Source organism: Sinohyriopsis cumingii, chromosome 19 (genome assembly GCF_028554795.1).
Source record: "Sinohyriopsis cumingii isolate HCF-2022 chromosome 19, ASM2855479v2, whole genome shotgun sequence".
Classification (NCBI taxonomy): domain Eukaryota; kingdom Metazoa; phylum Mollusca; class Bivalvia; order Unionida; family Unionidae; genus Sinohyriopsis; species Sinohyriopsis cumingii.
The window spans coordinates 33,273,730-33,293,173 of NC_142979.1; the positions used below are offsets into that span (position 1 = coordinate 33,273,730).

Below are 19,444 nucleotides of genomic sequence, written 5' to 3' on the forward strand. Positions count from 1 at the left end.
CCTGTTGCATGTGCGGCACCATTTTCATTTAGGACCAACTTGACATTCTAAAATGTCTTTCAGTCTTGGATTTTAACCCAATTTATTTAGTATGGGGCTATTTGTTGACTTTCAGCATTCCAGGTCATTGTTTAGAGTAGTTATGGCACCTGATTGCCCATTCTTTTGACTTCTGCTTCTTAAGCGTAATTTTATGAAAGATTGATTTCAACAGACTTGGCAAGAAGCTTTATCTTGACAAGATCCTTTATGAGATTTTCTGCCTTGCACATAATATATATATATATATATATATATATATATATATATATATATATATATATATATATATATATATATATATATATATATATATATAATGTATATGTATGTATGTATATATATACACACATACGTATAATTCACTTTCCAACTAGAAATCACAAGTAAAAGTTTCCAGCAGTCAAAAGACTTTTCAAAATCATTTGTCTTTCAAGTCTATCCTGGGCTGACCAGCAATGTTTCTCTTTAATGAAAGGACACGAAGAATACTACCAGCACTGTTTACATAAAATTTATACTTTCTACTGGATGTTCATTTTCTGATATTTTTAAACAAGGTCTTTCAAGTGTTTCACTCTCACTTGAACCTTCCATCTCAAATGTCACATCAAAAAAAAAAAAAAAAAAAAACGAGTCTGGATTCCCAATTTAGAGTCATGAGAGAGAGAGAGAGAGAAGAGAAGAGAAGAGAAGAGAGAGAGAGAGAGAGAGAGTGGGGGGGAGGCAATGGTCCGCACAAAAAAAGGGAATGTGCAAAAAAACTAAGAGAGCATTGATCCTACAGCACTACACCTGTTCAGTTTTATACAGTTGATTGTCATAGAATTGATTAAAATGTAAAAGACGAGATAAACCACCACCCATAAACAGATTACTTAACTGACACACAACAGCTTGGGTGATGTTGTGTTATGAATCCTTTGTGGGGGAACCTCTTCGGCTAATACACATAGATAAAATACACAGATGAAATGCAACATGAAAGGAAATCATTTTTTTTAAAAGGATATTCCAAGTTTGATTTAAATCGCATCAGAAATACATTCTACAAGGTGTATGTAACAAACAATTTTGTTCGGGATGGACAGACACTGGTAAAAAGATGCATGCATGCCATACCACAAGCTCATCTGGCCCCACAAAAACTTTAAAACTACTCTTCAAAACAAATGAATCTTTTATTTGAACATGTCAAACTGAAAACATACATTTATGTAAGACTTCTTGACACATGCAAGTGTTTGAAAGCATTCCAATTCATCAAAAGACTGCAAAAAAATGGTACATCATGGAAAAAGAAAGCAATTATATACAACACTGGATTATGCTAGGTATTCCCGAAAATGGGAAGACGTAACTTGGATTAAATATTGCACCATTCAATGAAAAATCAATATACTGTAATGCTAATTTCCAATGATACATTTGCATACCCTATATGAATTAAACAATCATCAATCATGTGAAATTAGATTTTCTTTAATATTCATTTTGTTATAAAAAAATTTTTTAAAAAAGAACCCAGAAGAATGCAATTTGCGACCAGATTTTAAGATTGGGAGCAAAGGTTTGAACTCTGCATGCCAATAACCAGGTTTGATGCAAAACGATAACTTGATTAGCTGGTTTAAATTCCTTGCACTAAACATCAAAAAGCTGTAAAGCATCCTCTTTAAAAGTGAGGGAAATGGTAGATCACATATTTTCTGGTATTTCTGAGCATAACAAGAGGGCTTAATAATTCAGAGTTTGAATAACCTGTTTATGTTTAATAGGCAGATCTACAGACATGGTTGGTTTCTAATCAAAACATCTTAATGCTGCCTCAAGACAATTTTATTACACTAAATGTTTTCTTTTGTATTTTTGGTAAATAATTTCTTTGCCCTTTCAATCAATATCAAACATCTTTTATTTCTCTAATACTGTATGAAGGGTATGAAAATTTTTCTGATGATCACTGGACTGGTTTTCATGTGTCTTTATCTTTCATTTGATCCTCTGATTGTACAAAGTTTATCTTGCCTTGTTTTCATTAATCAATAGCCAATTAAAAATAAAAATGTAAACTATACACAGTAAACTTGATCAATGAGATCTCCATACTGAAATTATTTAACTACAACTATTATACAATATTATAACATATTCGAATCATGTGTGTTAGGTATACTCTACCAAACTTGTCCATGCAAAACATGTATCCAATAACAAACAATATGAACTCAGTCTGTCATCACATAAAGTTCTGACAGACTTGGCCTCAAGTTGTTGTTTTGGTGCACAATATACAAGAGAAAATACTGTATATACTCAAACACACATTGGGTCCAACTGCAAACTGCATCAATTCAGATCTGCCATTCATAATGTGCCTGCAGATCTGGGTCTATGCAGTTTGTTTGGAGTAATCAGTAAAACAAACAACACAGACCCCGATCTACCAGTGCTTTATACAATGGCAGATCAGGGTCTATGCTTGATGCTGGAACACATTTATACACAAGCATATATTGTATATTATCTTTCATTATTACATAACTGGATTTTGTTCTAGACTTAACATAGCAGGCAAGCAAAAAATCTTTTCTGGTATATATTGTTAAGTGTTATCCATCGTCGTTAACTATGTGTCATATGACATTATCACATCATGGAATATTTTACACTATGAAATTATTCAACTCACCCAATACATTCATGTACATCAGGATTGAAATTATAAATAAAATTGAGCAAATAATAAAATGAGCATGCATATACATATATACACACACACACACACATACACCTTTACAGTCATGTTAAGAGTCTTGGCAACTGATGCTAATTCTAAATCAAGAGAATATAATAAACAGGTTATTGTATTAATACTAATATCTTGAATGGACAAGTCGTTTTAGTGTAGCTGATTTAGCCTCTGCTAAAACTTGTCCATCAAAAATTATCACACAGTATACACACAATAACCTGTAGGTACTAACTATAGATGAGTCAAGTCTCTAAATCTCCCTAAGGTAAGTTTCTGGCAAAAACTAAACACAACAAAGTATAAGAGTATTGGCAGCTGTCTAAAGTAAAATCAGAACTTATTTAACTAAGATTGGAAATTTGAACTTCGAAATTAACCAATTAAATATTGTATATATGACACTACCAGCCCATAATAATAATTCCATATTGACAGAAAACTGATTAAAAGAAAAATGTTATGATTTAAATTTTTTGCTAAATTTAAAACGGCAAATATTTTAAGTTAGTATAGAAAGAGTTTAAAAATTCAAGAGTTAAAACTTAAAATCTTGCTGCTTTTGTGAAATGAAAAGTAAAAGTTGTGCCCAAAAATATAGTTCATTGCTTTCAGTTTCAAATTACTGAATCCATCTCAATCTGTTCTGTTTCTTAATTAATGCTTGATAAAAGCTACTCATAATACAAAACTGAAATGGCTAAATTCTCCCTCTCAATTGGTCTTTTTGCAAAGTAGTGCTAGAGTTACTTCCCTTAAATTAACAATTAGCATAGCACTCGCTATTTGTGGGTTTTAACAGCCCTTTTAACATGGTAATGGCTTGTTCAAGCTGAGGAAACAGAACCTATGAGCCGTTCCTAAAGACAGAGTGATGCAGCCAACCCAGGATGGCCTGAGCAGGTATCAAACCTGCAACCACTGGATTAGTAGTCATATGCTCAACAGACTGAACTACAGTGACTGATTAAAGACAGAGATCTACACCTAATATTTTATGTAATAGGAATGCTAGAAAACTATATGAAAACACATTTGTAAAAATTCTGCAGAAAGAATTCAAGATGCAAAGCATTATTTTGCACAGCTGGTTGAAGCATTATTTTCTTCCCCAGCTGATGACACAACTGCCAGCATACCCATAGCTGCCAACCTTCCAGGCTCACAATTAGTGAAAATAGGGATAAAAAGTCGTGAATTTGGACACGAATTCGTGAATAATACCATTACAATAACTCCGTCCACTCTGACTACTCCGACCGTCAATACTACACTATATCAAGTTCGCAAAATAAAAATAAAACACTACATATATGCAGAATATTTATTTATCAAGACATGATACTGTGGCAGACTTGAACTTCCTCAACTGCTTGATCGTAAATTTGTTTTCTAAACAGTTCCGACTTCTTGCCTGCTGGTTGATCTTGGGAACTAAAATTGCTGACAAATTTTCTGCAGCTAAGGAGGCCTTAAAGTCTGTCTTATTTTTCCTCACTAAAGAAAATACTCTTTCATTGTCACTGTTGCTGTGAGGAATGCACAGGAGCTGCAGCATTTTTGGTTCTTCCACAGGAAAATTTGGAAGCAATTTTCGAGTCCGGGAACATATGTCAGAACAAATGTTTAGCATGGTCTCCAGCTGATAAAGGTAGATTGTGTTCGACACAAGAAAACTCACAAATAATGCTTAAGCGTTGGTAGCTTGCGGGTCTTCCACCAATGGTTTAAAATATTCCAGAGATGAAATCTGCGAATTCTTAATTTTCCCAACTTCTACGTGTTTTTTGCAACCGACATTCTTCCTCACATCGTCTCTGCGATGGCACACTGAGTGCAAAAAGCATGAATGAATATCAATGTTTAATGGCAGAATGCACGGCCAATTTTTGATATATTCCAAATTAAACTTCACTTTTTGAGTAATACATTTTTTTCCTTGGCGGGGAAGACATTTTCAAAATCTTACATGCGATGCTGAACGTTAACTCGAATCGGTGTTTTGACGCATGCGCGGAGCAAATTTCCGGTTAGGCCCCAGTTTCTCTCAAAAGCATTTGTAAAACTACTCTTATACATATAGATTAAAATAGGCTAAAATGCTTGCGACCGGGCCAACTGTACTAATCGGCTGTAGCTCTACTAATATCGTGACCAGTGGTACCAGACCGTTTCGGCAACTGCGAATATCACGACTAGTGCTTAACGGGAAATCGGTTATTTTATTAAAGATTTAAAATAATTGAGGATCGGAAAATTTGTGAATTTTTGTCTTACGGCGTGAATTCGTGAATCGCTGAAAAAGTCGTGAAATTCACACCAAATTCGTGAGGGTTGGCAGCTATGCATACCATATATGCTCACTTATAACTGCAAATAGCACAAGCCCAAATTTGCCATTGCACATTGCGCCATCTGATGTGGTTCTGTGCAGTTTGTATGGAGTGATCAGTAGAACAAACAATACAGACAATCATCTGCAGGCACATCAGGATATGGCAGATCAGGATCTTTGTTGTTTGCAATTTGACCCGACTTATAAGCGAGTATAGATGGTAAGTGCTGGTCCATATAAAAACATTTCATCAGTACAAGAATACTGCACATGGCATATGACATCCAGCTAACAAAAGGTTAGATGGTTACATTATGTTACTTGGAAAACACATGAAAAGACATAGAGACATTGTTCCAACATTTATCCTAATCAATCTTCACCCCTTTCAGGATTTGTTCCTGGCCTAAAATTTCCAAAGAAATGAGCTGTCAGGGCTTTGTCCAGTCAAGGGGAAACATACCTACTAAGTATCCCTGAAAACAATTCAGTCATTAATGTTCAGAAATGAAATATCATGCCTCAGCAAATGCCCTGCACAAAGATACACCACAGTATCTGATTAAATACTGTGATCTATCCATCTTTAACAACTGATTCTTAAAAGTCCAATTTATTTTTAGTAGCAATGTCCTTGACCTTGAAGGTAAACTCCCAAATCAATAGGATTTTTCATAGCAGATGGAAACACTTGTACAGATTTTTAAAAAGAGTGCAGTAGTGAAGTTATTGTCTGGAAATGAAATGTCATGACCAAATCTTGTTTTAGTGGCAGTATACATCAACTTTGGATCTACTAAATCCCAAAACAAAATGGTTCTTCCTAGGCTAAAGTTGAGTAGGAGCTATTTTTTAAAGTAAAAATGAACATATCATTATTCTCAACACTAATTCTTTTTAATGAATTTTTTTACACCATGAAAATTGATAGCCACTAAAATAAAAAATGGCTGCCAACCCAATAAACACTCAGGTGGATGACAACCAACTGCAATACCCCACACCTTTCATGGTTTGCGAGTGTGCATGAAGGTGTAAAAACAAAGAAAATTGTCAGAAATACTTGGTGGCATTAAAGATTTCTTTAAATTAAGAAATCCAGATTGAGCTGCATACAGGAGACACCTTATACACAGGACACCTTATACACAGGATATGCCTTATGCAGAGGAGATACCTTATACACAGGAGACACCTTATACACAGGATATGCCTTATGCAGAGGAGATACCTTATATACAGGATATGCCTTATGCAGAGGAGATACCTTATGCACAGGAGACACCTTATACACAGGATATGCCTTATGCAGAGGAGACACTTTATACACAGGATATGCCTTATGCAGAGGAGATACCTTATACACAGGAGACACCTTATACACAGGATACGCCTTATGCAGAGGAGACACTTTATACACAGGATACGCCTTATGCTGAGGAGATACCTTATACACAGGATATGCCTTATGCAGAGGAGACACCTTATACACAGAAGATACTTTATGCAGAAGACACCTTATAAAAAAACGTCACATTAACACTGATATAAGTTACCCTAATTTTTATTTGTAGTTGTGTTATTAAAGATGAATCTTCTGAGAATGAAAAAATGCTGCACTCGCTTATAAGTCATGTCCAAATGCAAACAACATTGACTGATATACTGAATGTAACTGTTTCTTTCTTATTTTGGGATCAATGTTGACCTGAAAATAATGGACTGACAATGATAAAGAAAACAATGTGACTGATAACAAAGGGAGAAATTAATTTTCTTCCAGCTATTGATTAGTACCAGTCAGTATGCATTTAGTGCAAGGTTGACCTCTAAAAGAGTGATATGCATGAGTACCAAGAAGCGTTATGTACATAAACGTTGGTAAATATGTGGTGTTTAAATAAATGGCATCTACAAGTCTGCACCATTGTTAACAGGATTTTAAACGCACGAAATAAGTCACCATTATTGTTATGCAATGATAATTACCCATAAGAGTTCATATGTACAAACCTCCACCACAGTCAGTGAGAAGGACATTAGATTATCAGTAATACTGATCGTTGGAGGGTTATGGTAATATACTACATTAAACGAGATCAAAAGGATCAACATAAATTGGGATACAATAATAATCCTACTCCTATCCCATGATCATAAGCAACCAATTTTCCCCTAAATATATATAATCTCAAATATTTAAAGTCTCAAGTTTTCTTTCTCTTTCAAGAGATAATTAATTTTCAACAAAAAAAGTTAAATATTCTGAAAGAAAATATTGGCATAATTACCTTTCATGAGCAAATGATATAGAAAGGATGTTCTGTTTCAAGTATTATTAAAGGGAGGTAACCACTCAATTTCCTCTTAGGATCAGAATTTGAGTTCTGTCTCTTTATATGACCAGCCTGACATTTTCCAAGCCAAAAGGCTAGTAAAGTTAAACATTAAAAATATGTATTATTAGAAAAACATCACAAACTATTCTTAATAGAGAAGAGTAGTCGGCATGACATAGGCTTGGAGGGATCTCTCCAAATCAAAAATGTGAAATACTGTGTACTGTGTTCATCAACATGTACACAGCATTGAACGTTATTTACATCATATACAAACCTATGAAGCTTTGCTTCATACTTCTGACGTGCATACATATTACATGTTACTCAAATACATGTTATTTCGAGACTAACTGTACCGAATAAACATTGTTTAAAATATGAACACAGGCATATGGATACTCTTGTAATCTTACAAATAGATTTACTCTATCAAGTAATCCTGTAGATAAGACATAAGATGTACTCTAACAAGTAATCTTATAAACAGAACGTAGTCTATCAAGTAATCTAATTGACAGATGTACTCTTGAGTGATCTTATTGATTAATGTACTCTAACAAGTAATCTTATGGACAGAACGTAGTCTATCAAGTAATCTAATGGACAGATGTACTCTTGAGTAATCTTCTTGATTAATGTACTCTAATAAGTAATCTTATGGGCAGAATGTAGTCTATCAAGTAATCTAATGGATGGATGTACTCTTGAGTAATCTTACTGATTAATGTACTCTAACAAGTAATCTTATGGATAGAATGTATTCGATCAAGTAATCGTATCAACAGATGTACATCTATCAAGTAATTGTATGGACAGATGTACCCTATGAAGTAATCTTCAGAACTGTTTCTATTCAATGTAAATCTGTCAGTAGTTAAAGATACTAGTATATCTTTAGGATTACTTCACATCAAGCTTTTTCAAAGTGATCAATGCATATGCTAAAACAATTTCCTAAGAATTGAAAATGAACTTTTGCTAAAAAGAATTCCTCTAAAGTCAAATAGCACCAGAATAAGATATGTCAATGATATAATTTGCAGACAAAATAAATAAAAGGGTTGGACATTAATAACACGACTTTGCATAAATTTGTGTTACAATAATCTTACTTCCTTAGCTTCTAATTTTGACAATCACAGAAGACTTTCAAATGTGTATTTAGGAAAACTTAGAGTAAGCTTCATTATGGAAATATATATAGATATCACACAACTTCCAACTTTTTAACAATCATAGGGATTTTAAAGTGCATTAGGTCTCAAAAATATAGGAACGAAAATATAGATTATTATATATACATACAGAAAACATCTGAATTACATGCATCATACTGACATTCTATGTCCTTTTTCTGAAAAACTGTAGTTCAGAAAACTGGCATGTGCTTCTTCCACAAATATATATAGCTGTTAAACTGATTTTGAAAAAAAATTATAGCAAAAAATATAGGGATTAAAAGAAGGTACGAATTTTGCAGAGATTTATATAAAATATTGGGGTGAATGCAAGGTCTCTGTAACAACTGATGAGCAGCATTTTTGATAGCAAGAACCTGATTTGACTTATTACTGAGAAAAAACCCTTTATTAAACCCCTAAAGAAACAGTCCCTCGAAGGGAATGTGTACTACTGGCCAAAAAGAATTTCCAGGAATTCACAAAAAAAAAAAACCACTTGTGACAAGATTTTCAATATGTTCCCTGTGGCAACCATATCTGACGTTAGATTGGCAACATTTTTATTCCATACCAACCATGTATCGTAACTAGTCTTCTGACTTTGCAGAGGAGCAAAATCCTGATTTTAAAGACAGTTGCCATGGTGGTCATAACGGATGGCAGATCTATACCATTTTCATTTAGTACCAACAGACACCAGAAGTCTTCTGGAGAACACCTAATGCTGACTGACACTCGGTCTTGGAGTAGTGAAGTAAGATTTTCAACCTAGTTGCTGGGATTGATTGAGACAAGTTTTACTGATGACCAACAAGACACCACAAGAGTGAAAAACTCATGCAAATATGACTTTCTGTTCAGGAGCAGCAACATCAACATCTTCAAGATGGCCACTGTGGTGGCTATATTTTATATCAAATTGGCACCAATTTCAAATAGGACCAACTAGGCATCATATGACATCCATTCAAGTGGAAGTAGTAATAGCAAGATTTTTGGATGGTTGACCATATTACATGTCCGGGCAGCATTATTTTGATTCAGAACCAACTCTGTTCAGGAGAAAAAGTGATAACCAGATTTTCGAGATGGCCTGTATGGAAGCCATATAGGAATTCTGAGCAGCACAATATTTTCATCTAGGACAACTAGATACCATAAGTTCTTATCTTTCATTGAACGTCTCACGTTGATATGACTATCCATCTAGCACGAATAGCATTAACAAGCTTTTCAAGATGACTGGTGTGGTGGCCATATTGGAATTCTGAGCAGCACAAGCTTTTCAAGATGGCTGCTGTGGCTGTAGTGGAAACCCCTTCGTATGACAATCCGATTCTGGATAATAATAAAAAGATTTTCAAGATGGCTCATGTGGTAGCCATATTGGAAGTTTGAGCAGCACCATTTTAATCTGGGACCAACACGACTTTGGAATGAATGTGTTTTTAAAGTTTCATTGCAATCCTGTAAATAATATAGCAGGAGCAGCAACAACAAAAAACTTGAGCTATTGAATCAATGCAAGTCATCATTATGGGAGGAATAAATATATATGGAACAGCCACTGTATTAAATGAAACAATCTGTAATCAAATCTAGTGCTCAAGCGGGAAGACACTTTCCACAAGAAATTCAGAGGCACAACTCTTGTGATATATTCATAGGAAGATCTCATCAATGGCTAGACGTGATAAAGAAAACAGGACTTAAAATCTTTTTATATCCAAGTTTCAAGTATTTTACAGAACATTAAGTAAAAAACCCAAATTATATCTGTTAAGATGCAAATATGATAAATATACAATCATGGCAAGACATAAATGCATCTACAAATTTTATTTAACAAAAGTCCCTAAAGGGACATGTACTCTACAAGCCAAAAAAGAAAATTCAGCAATCCAAGATACAAAAGTTTCTTCTTTTTTCACTTAAGAGTGTAGAAACCATCTGGTGCCTTACTGGATGCATGATTGGCACCATTTTCATTAGGGCCAATGAAAACATGACATATGTAAAAATATAACATGTCAATATGACTATCCAATCAGGAGTACTAGTAATTAAAAGAAATCCAAGCTGTCATCAAGTCTGGCAACTTTGGACCAACTAAACACCAAAATAAGTCTTTTGTAAACACCCATGTCGATAATGAACACCTCGGGATGAATGTGTTTTTAAAGTTTACTGACAATCCTCCAAGAAGTTTAGACGAGGCAATGATAATAAAAGTGTACTAAATGACAACAGATGAAATGTGAGCTAGAAGGTCTTGATCTGTAAAGGTTTAAATAGTGGTCTTGGACCTTAGATCCCTGACCTGACTAACATCTGCCCAATACCCACAAACTAGCACAGTTAGTAAAGAGTCGGGGCCATTAGGATACTTTCTGCAGAAATTCTTCCAATGTTGTTGATTCAAGATATAAAAACATCTCTCTCAAGGTTTCTGTCTTCATCCATATTTGACAGTATGTCAGCATCACATGTCCAATACTGAAAGGCCAAGATGATTTCTGCCAACGTTGATCAAATTCTGTTAGCAATTTTTTTCAAGATAAAGCTGTGCAAATGTTTCTCTATTTGTAGTAACAGCAGTCATATTTTCGAGACAGATCAGCATCAATGGCGTAATCTTAACAGCCTTCAATCTATGGCTTTTGTTAAGTCATTTAAAGGATTTTCTTTTTTCTGGAATAAATACATATTTGATGATGAATCGGCATCACTTGTATAACTTGAAAACCCTCCATGCCAAGATACTGTAAAGTTTTGTCAAAATCTGTTCAGCATTTTTTTAAGAAGCCATTATTTAAAGTTTTATTCCCACTTTCAGTAAAGGTGGCCATTTTTTGACAGTAAAGACATCTTGTTTGTATAAATCTGAAAGAACTTAATGCCAAGATGCTTTCTGTCAAATTTGGTCAAATTCTGTTGAGTCGGTAGTGTGCATGTTGAGAAGTGGTTTCAAGGATGTATCTCATATTGTAGTGGTGGCTATATCTGATGATGGATATCATTTGTACAAACTTTAGACTGACACCAGGATGCCACCTGTGAAATGTGGTTTCATTCTTTGGGGCAGTTTTGAAGAAGACGCAAATAAGTGTTGAAAGGCAATGAACCACGCACAGCCGATGAATAACCAAAATATAAACTACTCTTTTTTTCCAATAACTGACTATGACAGTAAAACATATACAAAGGTAAAAAGAATTATCTTGATTTAGAATAAAAAAGGATGCCCAGTAAAGTACTCTGATATATCAAATTGGTAACAAATGCAGAGTAGCTACAAGAGTGATTGTTTAAATTACAATTTTTGGAAAGTTTTAGGTCTCAATCATCATCAAATATTGTGTTTCTGTTGAGGGAAGTAACCTCGTAGCTGTATGTAAATAAGACTTGAAACATGGAGGGAGTATAAGTAATAAAGGCTAGGTAAATTTAGATCGGTCACTTGTTGTCTGCTTCAAAGTGCTTGTACACTGATGCAACATAGGCAAACACAGCTTGCCAGTCTGGCCTCTCCATAGCAACCATGTCATTAATACCCTGAAGAAGAAATAAGTACAAATCAAAAAAGTTGCAAATTTAAAAATTTATGGGTTAAATAAGTAATAAATTAAATATATCATTTACACCCTGAAACATCCTTTTTTGTATCATGCTTAAATATAAGTGAGACAAACATCAGAATTATACTGTATATCAGGAAATTTCTACACTGGTGAATACGCTTTTGAAATATTTTAGCCCTTGTAATAAATTATGACAATCTACCCTTACAAAAAGTAATAAAATAACTTTTAAAATTTAAAAACCACCCAAATGAACATAAATAAATTTCCCCATGGTATTGTAACTTTCAAAAGTACAAGGCTGAATCTATTTTGAGAGTAAATACCCTTGTTAATCTCCAATCATGATGATATTTATCTCAGTTGATACTTCGACAAACAATGTGTCAAAAATCACATATTTATCCAAGAAATCTACATGTGAATTTTATAACATGAATATATTCTTATGCATTACCAAAAAGCAGGATCTGCATGCTGAATCTATGATCCAAGCATTGCTGTAAAAAGAAATTAAACCTGGACCCCAAAAGTATAAAAGTCAGAAGCATGTTTCAAAATGATTTGTTTTATTTATAATTTCTTGTTTTTGTAATTTTAATGATGGTTCAGAATGTGCAATGTATCATAATAACAATACTGTCACCGCATCAACTGACATCTAATCAGATTAAATCTGTCATATGTTCACAAGTAATAACACACCTGCTGTAGACTGAGTATGGTCTCCTAATATGGAAAAGCTTGCATCAAAGAACATCCAATCAGATTATATTTATCACATGTTCACAGGCAATGACATGCCTCCTGCAGATTGAGTCTAATCTCCCAATATGGAATACTACTATTCACCTGTATACAGCAGTGTGTTCTGCTCGTTATTACAACATGAAAAATAGTGAATATCTTTAAATTTCCAACAAAACACTTACCAACAAAATCTCATATACTATGGTAATGCTTGAGACTGGATCAATAAATATTACATCTGTTCTGATCTATTAATGCTTCTCTTAATGGTAAACAATTCAGCTGACTTTTGTCTCCTGTATTTATTTTTTTACATACTGTTCGAAGAAGGGTTCAATGTACAATCATCGATGTATCTTTAAACAAGATACTGGACTGTTTAAACAAAGAAACTTGTATTCAGACTTGATAAAATTACTGTTTTAACTAAAACTGCACAAAGGTATTGGACCCAGTCTTATATATTTGGTGTGCAGGCCTTTGGGGCTTCTGTAAATGGTACAATACAATCTCTACCAGGAAACTATTCCTAATTAGTATAGTTCCATACCGTAACCAGGTTTGGAAGTGGATGACTAGATTTCATGGATAAAGAGGGATTCCAAATAAATGCCATTCACAAGAAGACAGAAAATATGAAATAACTGCTATGCCAATCAAGACATTTTCTGATAACTACACCTTTTTACTAACATACAGCAAAAACAGAAATTAAGTTTGACTGTAAAAACTAACTCCTCAACACATACAACATTCATGTTTATGATTTGTCCCTGAAATCATATCACAAAATGTTTGCAATATTTCATCATGAAATAAGCAGGAGTTAATAATTTTGTGTATCTAGTATGGTGTGTGTGATTTGGATTTTTAATGTAGCTTTAAAAAAAATTAATTTATACCGCTATGATGTCTGCATTGTGGCAGGTTATAGTGATGTCTAGCACTGGGGCATCATGCTGCAGACATGCGGCATCATGAACCACCCAGTCACATTATCCTGACACCAGGCCGACCAGTGCTAACACATTCTTCTTAATGCTGAGCATCAAGTGAGGCAGCCGCTAGTACCATATTTATAAGTCTCTGGTACGATTCAGACATGGTTTGAACCTGCGACCTCCCCCATCCAAGGTGGATGCTCTAACCACTTAGGCCACCAGAGTGGTTGTATATCAACTATGGAATATGACTTGAATCGTACTCACCTAAAACTACATGTTAATCATGCCCGAGTGACTGTAAGTTGTATGAACTAAAGAATTTGTTACAATTTAAGATAAACTATATTTATGCATTTAAGACTCCAAAATAGATTGAAATCTCCACAGTGCAGATCATTACAAACTTACGAGAAATGATGGAATTCCCACTGACTCAGCTGCACTGAATGCAACAGCGAAGTTTCTTCTCTGAAATGGCAAAATAAACACAGTTACTTCTATGACATGATAGTATGATTCACTATAAAAATAGACAACAAAACTGACATATGACTTTTTTAAATCCCAAACATTAATCTGCAAGTGGCAAAGTACCATTCCAAATTTTATTTATAGGTTACTGCATTTGTATGGGAAAATATGAACAAGTTTTTTAGATGTAAATACTGCACGACTTGGGAGTGCAGCATATTCATCAGACAAAACGAGTTCATATTTTCCCATACAAATGCAGTAACCTTTTTATTATATGCTATTTTCTTTCAATTCTACCTAACGCTTAATTATATTAACAAAATACTGAACAAGAAACAAAATAACTGAATGTATGCTGTATTCCAAACTAAATACACAAGCGCAGATTCATCATTACACATTAACAACATTATTACTGCGCACATAACTCCGCCCAGATAAATTTGAACTTAGTCGTGCGCTCGACATAACTTTAGAAAAAAAACAGAACGTCTCGTTAAAACTGAAATTTGGAGTCATATTGTGAATGAATGCGCATTGCAACAACATTTCTATTTGATCTGGAATGAATAGATTTTGGTGGTTTTTTTTATCCCACGAAATTCTTTGATTATGGACTGGATTATGTGACAATTCCACATGAAATACATTGAATTGAAGAAGCAAGGGAGAAGCATGTTGACATCTGCAAATGTGTTTCTGTTTCTGTCAATGAATATTTGAAATCATAATGTGGAAAAAATATGAAGTCTTTCAATTTGCAATTATCAAAAAGATGCTATGGAAATTAATGCTTATTTCATTTTGAGTGCAGTAACTTAAGTAAGGAGGATGTAACTGCACTTATATTTGAAATTACAGTACAATTTCGAAATGATTGAGAACCTATGACATGGCTAATGTAATTCGGATTTGCAGAACTAAGAAAGCACATTTTGAGGAAATTCAGGATGTAAAACTGGATGCGTATTTTTTTGCCATTCTTATCACCAGCTAAAGAGGACAGTTTATGTCTAGACACTTGTATGTTACTTGTAAGGACCCTTTCTTGCATCTATTGTATAGCTAGCCTAAATCCGAAACACTGGATCAAAACGTTAATGCTGAATGTGCCAAAGCAACTGGTCTGTGGCAGTCCACGAAACAATTGCTTTACTTCATTCAGAAACAAATTTAAACAACCACAATGTAAAACGCCTACTATGCGAGTGTACATGATTTGTTTAAAAATCAAAAGTGCTGGCATCTGCATCCATTGTTTGTTTACAATAGAAAGTAGTTCCTTTATGCACGTGAATGGAATATGAAGGTGTGCAATATCGTAAAATACTGAACGATTCTGACAATGTAAAGTTAACGGCGAAATAAATGAGCATATAATAATTAACACTAAGCTATAAAAATATAATTCATTAAATTTAATACCAATCTGATTACAATCAGATCTCCATAGTCCTACATGAAGACCTGACAGACACCGATTAAAATTCATGTTTTGGTGATCTTTGGAATTCCCAGTCCACTTACTTTGAAGAGCTCATCAGATGATGAATAACAAATTCAAGTAAGAGATATCATTATTTATGACATGTTTTGAATGATGTGTGTCACTTTCAAAACTTTGAAACTTGTAGTGGTGAACTACAACGTCAACATGACATGACTTCTCATTTGGTATCTGTCAGACCTCTGGAAACGATTGTTATGATCTGTTTTTTTTAAAATTATTTTGTCATCACATATGGTTGTAAATATCACATGTCAAACCATGGCATCACATCTACCTGCTCCATGTCACACTATAGCATGGCATCTATCAGCTTCATGTCACACTATAGCATGGTATCTATCAGCTTCATGTCACACTATAGCATGGTATCTATCAGCTTCATGTCACAATGACACAGCATCCACCAGCTTCATGTCATGCTGGTTAGCTTGTCATTAATAAAATATTATCTGCTGTTCAAAATATTTTTATAATTATGTTTTGAAAAACCAGTGAAAAACAAGTTACAATTCTTTATTTTTCATTATTTTATCACATAGTCACCCAAAACCAGCTTTCAAGAATACCCTGGGCTTTGTACACAAAGTGTGTCATACTTGCCTTGTCATCTGAGTTGAGTTCAGCAAATGAAATTTTATCAGGGAGGTAGGAGTGAAGTAAGGCACAGAAAGCAAGGCCATCATTCCAACTGCTGCTGAAGTTGGTGATATCCACACCCTGTATCAGAAAATAAAGGATACAAGTCAGATTCAAACTGATCAACCTGATAGTGCTGATCCTAATAGCCAAAAAAAACCCTCTTAATTCTAACTCCCATGTCTAGTTAAATGGCTATGTACCAGTAAGACACGATGACAATTCAGTCTTGCAAATTAATTATTGACTTAAATGTTCCTTGCATCACAATATTAAGAATGACAATTATTTTGCTGATTAAAATGTCTATACCAATCTGTCAAAAAAGTTTTGTGATATTTTTTTAGGGTAGACCTACATAAATAATCTTATAACAAACTAGTTTATTTCCTTTTTGTACCATGTTTATTTTCAGACAACACCAATTAAATGTCCTTTTTTTCTTGTCTTGTGATTTCTGGACAATGTTTTACAATAATTATTCCTGAACTTATGTCTTCAGGCATGATCTAAAGGAGACCAATGTTTTGCTTTTCAAGTAAAAGTTGCAATGTGTTTATTGGTAATTAAACAAAGTTCACTTCACTCAGATTTTAATAAAAGTTATTTCAAATGATCAAGAATTTACCAATAGCTAAACTAAGTCCTTTGTGTCACTTGTCATAATAGATTTGCTCGATTGTTTTTTAATATGGCCATCATGTAATTAGCAGCCATGATCCAATATATATATATATATATATATATATATATATATATATATATATATATATATATATATATATATATATATATATATATATATGCTATAACAACCCAGAAAAAAATCGTATTTGCATTATAAATCTTTATTTTAAAATCTACACAATGCTCACTTCATGTTAAAACAACCAAGAATCAATAAAGTACAAATCTTTGTCTTAAAATCTACACAATGCTCACTTCATGGTATAACAACCAAGAATCAATAGTAAGTACAAATCTTCTGGTTAAAATCTACACAATGCTCACTTCATGGTATAACAATCAAGAATCAATAGTAAGTACAAATCTTTATTTTAAAATCTACACAATGCTCACTTCATTGTATAATGACCAATAATCAATAGTACTGGCATTACAAATCTGTATCTTAAAATCTATACAATGCTCACATCGTACATAACAACCAAGAATTAATCGTATTTGCATTGTCAATCTTTATTGTAAAATCTATACAATACTCACTTCATGGTATAACACATAGCAATTTGTGAGTTAGACACTAATGGTCTAAGTGAGTGAATGATTATCCAGTGTTGCACCTCGGTCATGGGTTTGCAGGTTCCCCCGCAATGTTTTATCTTTTGTCACCCAAATTTTACTGCTGTGTGCCCCCTTGGTGTGCTTCATCAGGAAAAAAATGTGAAAAATACTACTTTTATTTAGTACTTTTCCATCTACATCTATGTTGGCTCTAGAATGGGCCAAAGTTGCCACAGCAATAAAAACTAACAGATGGCAATTCATATCCTTTTAAACAACATAATTGGTGATTAAAACATTCAAGGCTTGTGATTGTCTGCTGACTTGCAAAGAAAGGTCTTTAATGGCTGCTGGTGTTATGCATTTTAGAAGTCAAAGGCACACCTACAGCAACAAAAATTTTAATTTATTTTGAATTATGGACACTGGAACTTATTTATGCAAATGCACATTTTGTCATTTAATCAAGGATTTATCAATTTGAAAATAAAATTAACTTTACAAAGATTGCAGTTATTATAATAAATGATGGCAGTAACCATGTGAACTCTAATGTTAAATGACAGCAAGATCTGGAATGAAACATTCCACAATGCAAATATGTTAACATTCTGATGAATTACTTTTAAAAATGTTTATTACAATAATGTGAGTATCCAAGGAAAAGATGAACATACACAACAGATGACAAAGTTAAGGTGACAAAACTATCAAAACCGGCATGATTATCTTTTTCTTGAACACTATTACAGTAGAAACTGTCTTGAAAGATGACCCCTTCTGCCAAAAAATAATGGTCTCTCAAGACAGGGGGTCTCTCATGGCAGGTCATTACACTATATAACCAATACATCTATGCAAGGATAAGGTGGTCTCTCAAGACAGGCGGTCTTTCATAGCCTGGTCTCACAAGACAGGTTTTTGCATTAAATGCATTATATATATTATTTTCCTTTGTCCCTGTAAAAGATGTGCCCCCAAATTTGGAAGACAAGGGCTACAGTGTATTCTGCCCCTGGGAGCCAGAGCCAATGTGCAACACTGGTTACCTAATTGAATAAATTGAATGAATGCATCAAAAGAAAAAACTGTCCAGCAACTTTACCAGGAATGTCAACTTACATTGTAAGAAATAGTTTTCTGCTGACACCATTTGAGCAAGGCATTACGTTTGGAACCCTTCATCTTTTTAGCAAGCTCTGCAAGAGGATCCTTTACAACTGGTTCTTTCCTATCACCTGGAGTTTCAATGCTGAAAAAAAACTTCACATATCATCTAATGTGTCTCCTGATTGTGTCCTCTATAATATTCCTACGTAGTCACTGCATCAAATAGCAGTAAACACAGAACAGCAACATCTCCATACCTACCGGTACTAACAAGGAATAAACTGAGTTATCATTTTCTATTCACTGCACACCATCAGTGCAACATTTAGCACTATATAAAGTCTAAAAACTAATAATGTATAATGGAACTCAAATGCCTTGTCATTGACCAAAACATAAAAACAAAACTGAACATGACACATGGATGTTACAAGTTTTGGATGAGGCACACACACACACACACACACCGCAATGTAAGTCTTTCTCAAAGCACTAGATTAAAAAATATATTCTGGTCAGGAAAATAATAGATATGAAAGAAAAAC

The 19,444-nt window shown here is 33.9% G+C and overlaps 1 protein-coding gene across 6 annotated transcripts in view; it reads right to left on the bottom strand.

Annotated features, from left to right (window-relative positions):
* Nucleotides 1-1,201: 1,201 nt before the first annotated feature.
* LOC149775408 (cytospin-A-like) overlaps nucleotides 1,202-19,444 on the bottom strand; it is a 97,378-nt gene continuing 79,135 nt past the window's right edge. For 4 of the 6 annotated variants that reach the window (XM_089944068.1, XM_089944071.1, XM_089944072.1 and 1 more), the window contains exons 3-6: nucleotides 18,912-19,041; nucleotides 16,509-16,625; nucleotides 14,333-14,392; nucleotides 1,202-12,204 (exon numbers count right to left, since the gene is read on the bottom strand). In XM_089944068.1, the coding sequence (XP_089800194.1) occupies nucleotides 12,106-12,204; nucleotides 14,333-14,392; nucleotides 16,509-16,625; nucleotides 18,912-19,041 (406 nt within the window). In that variant the 3' untranslated portion in view covers nucleotides 1,202-12,105. The remainder of the gene's footprint in view (nucleotides 12,205-14,332; nucleotides 14,393-16,508; nucleotides 16,626-18,911; nucleotides 19,042-19,444) is intronic. The other 2 variants (XR_016416573.1, XR_016416574.1) reach the window with 2 other exon arrangements.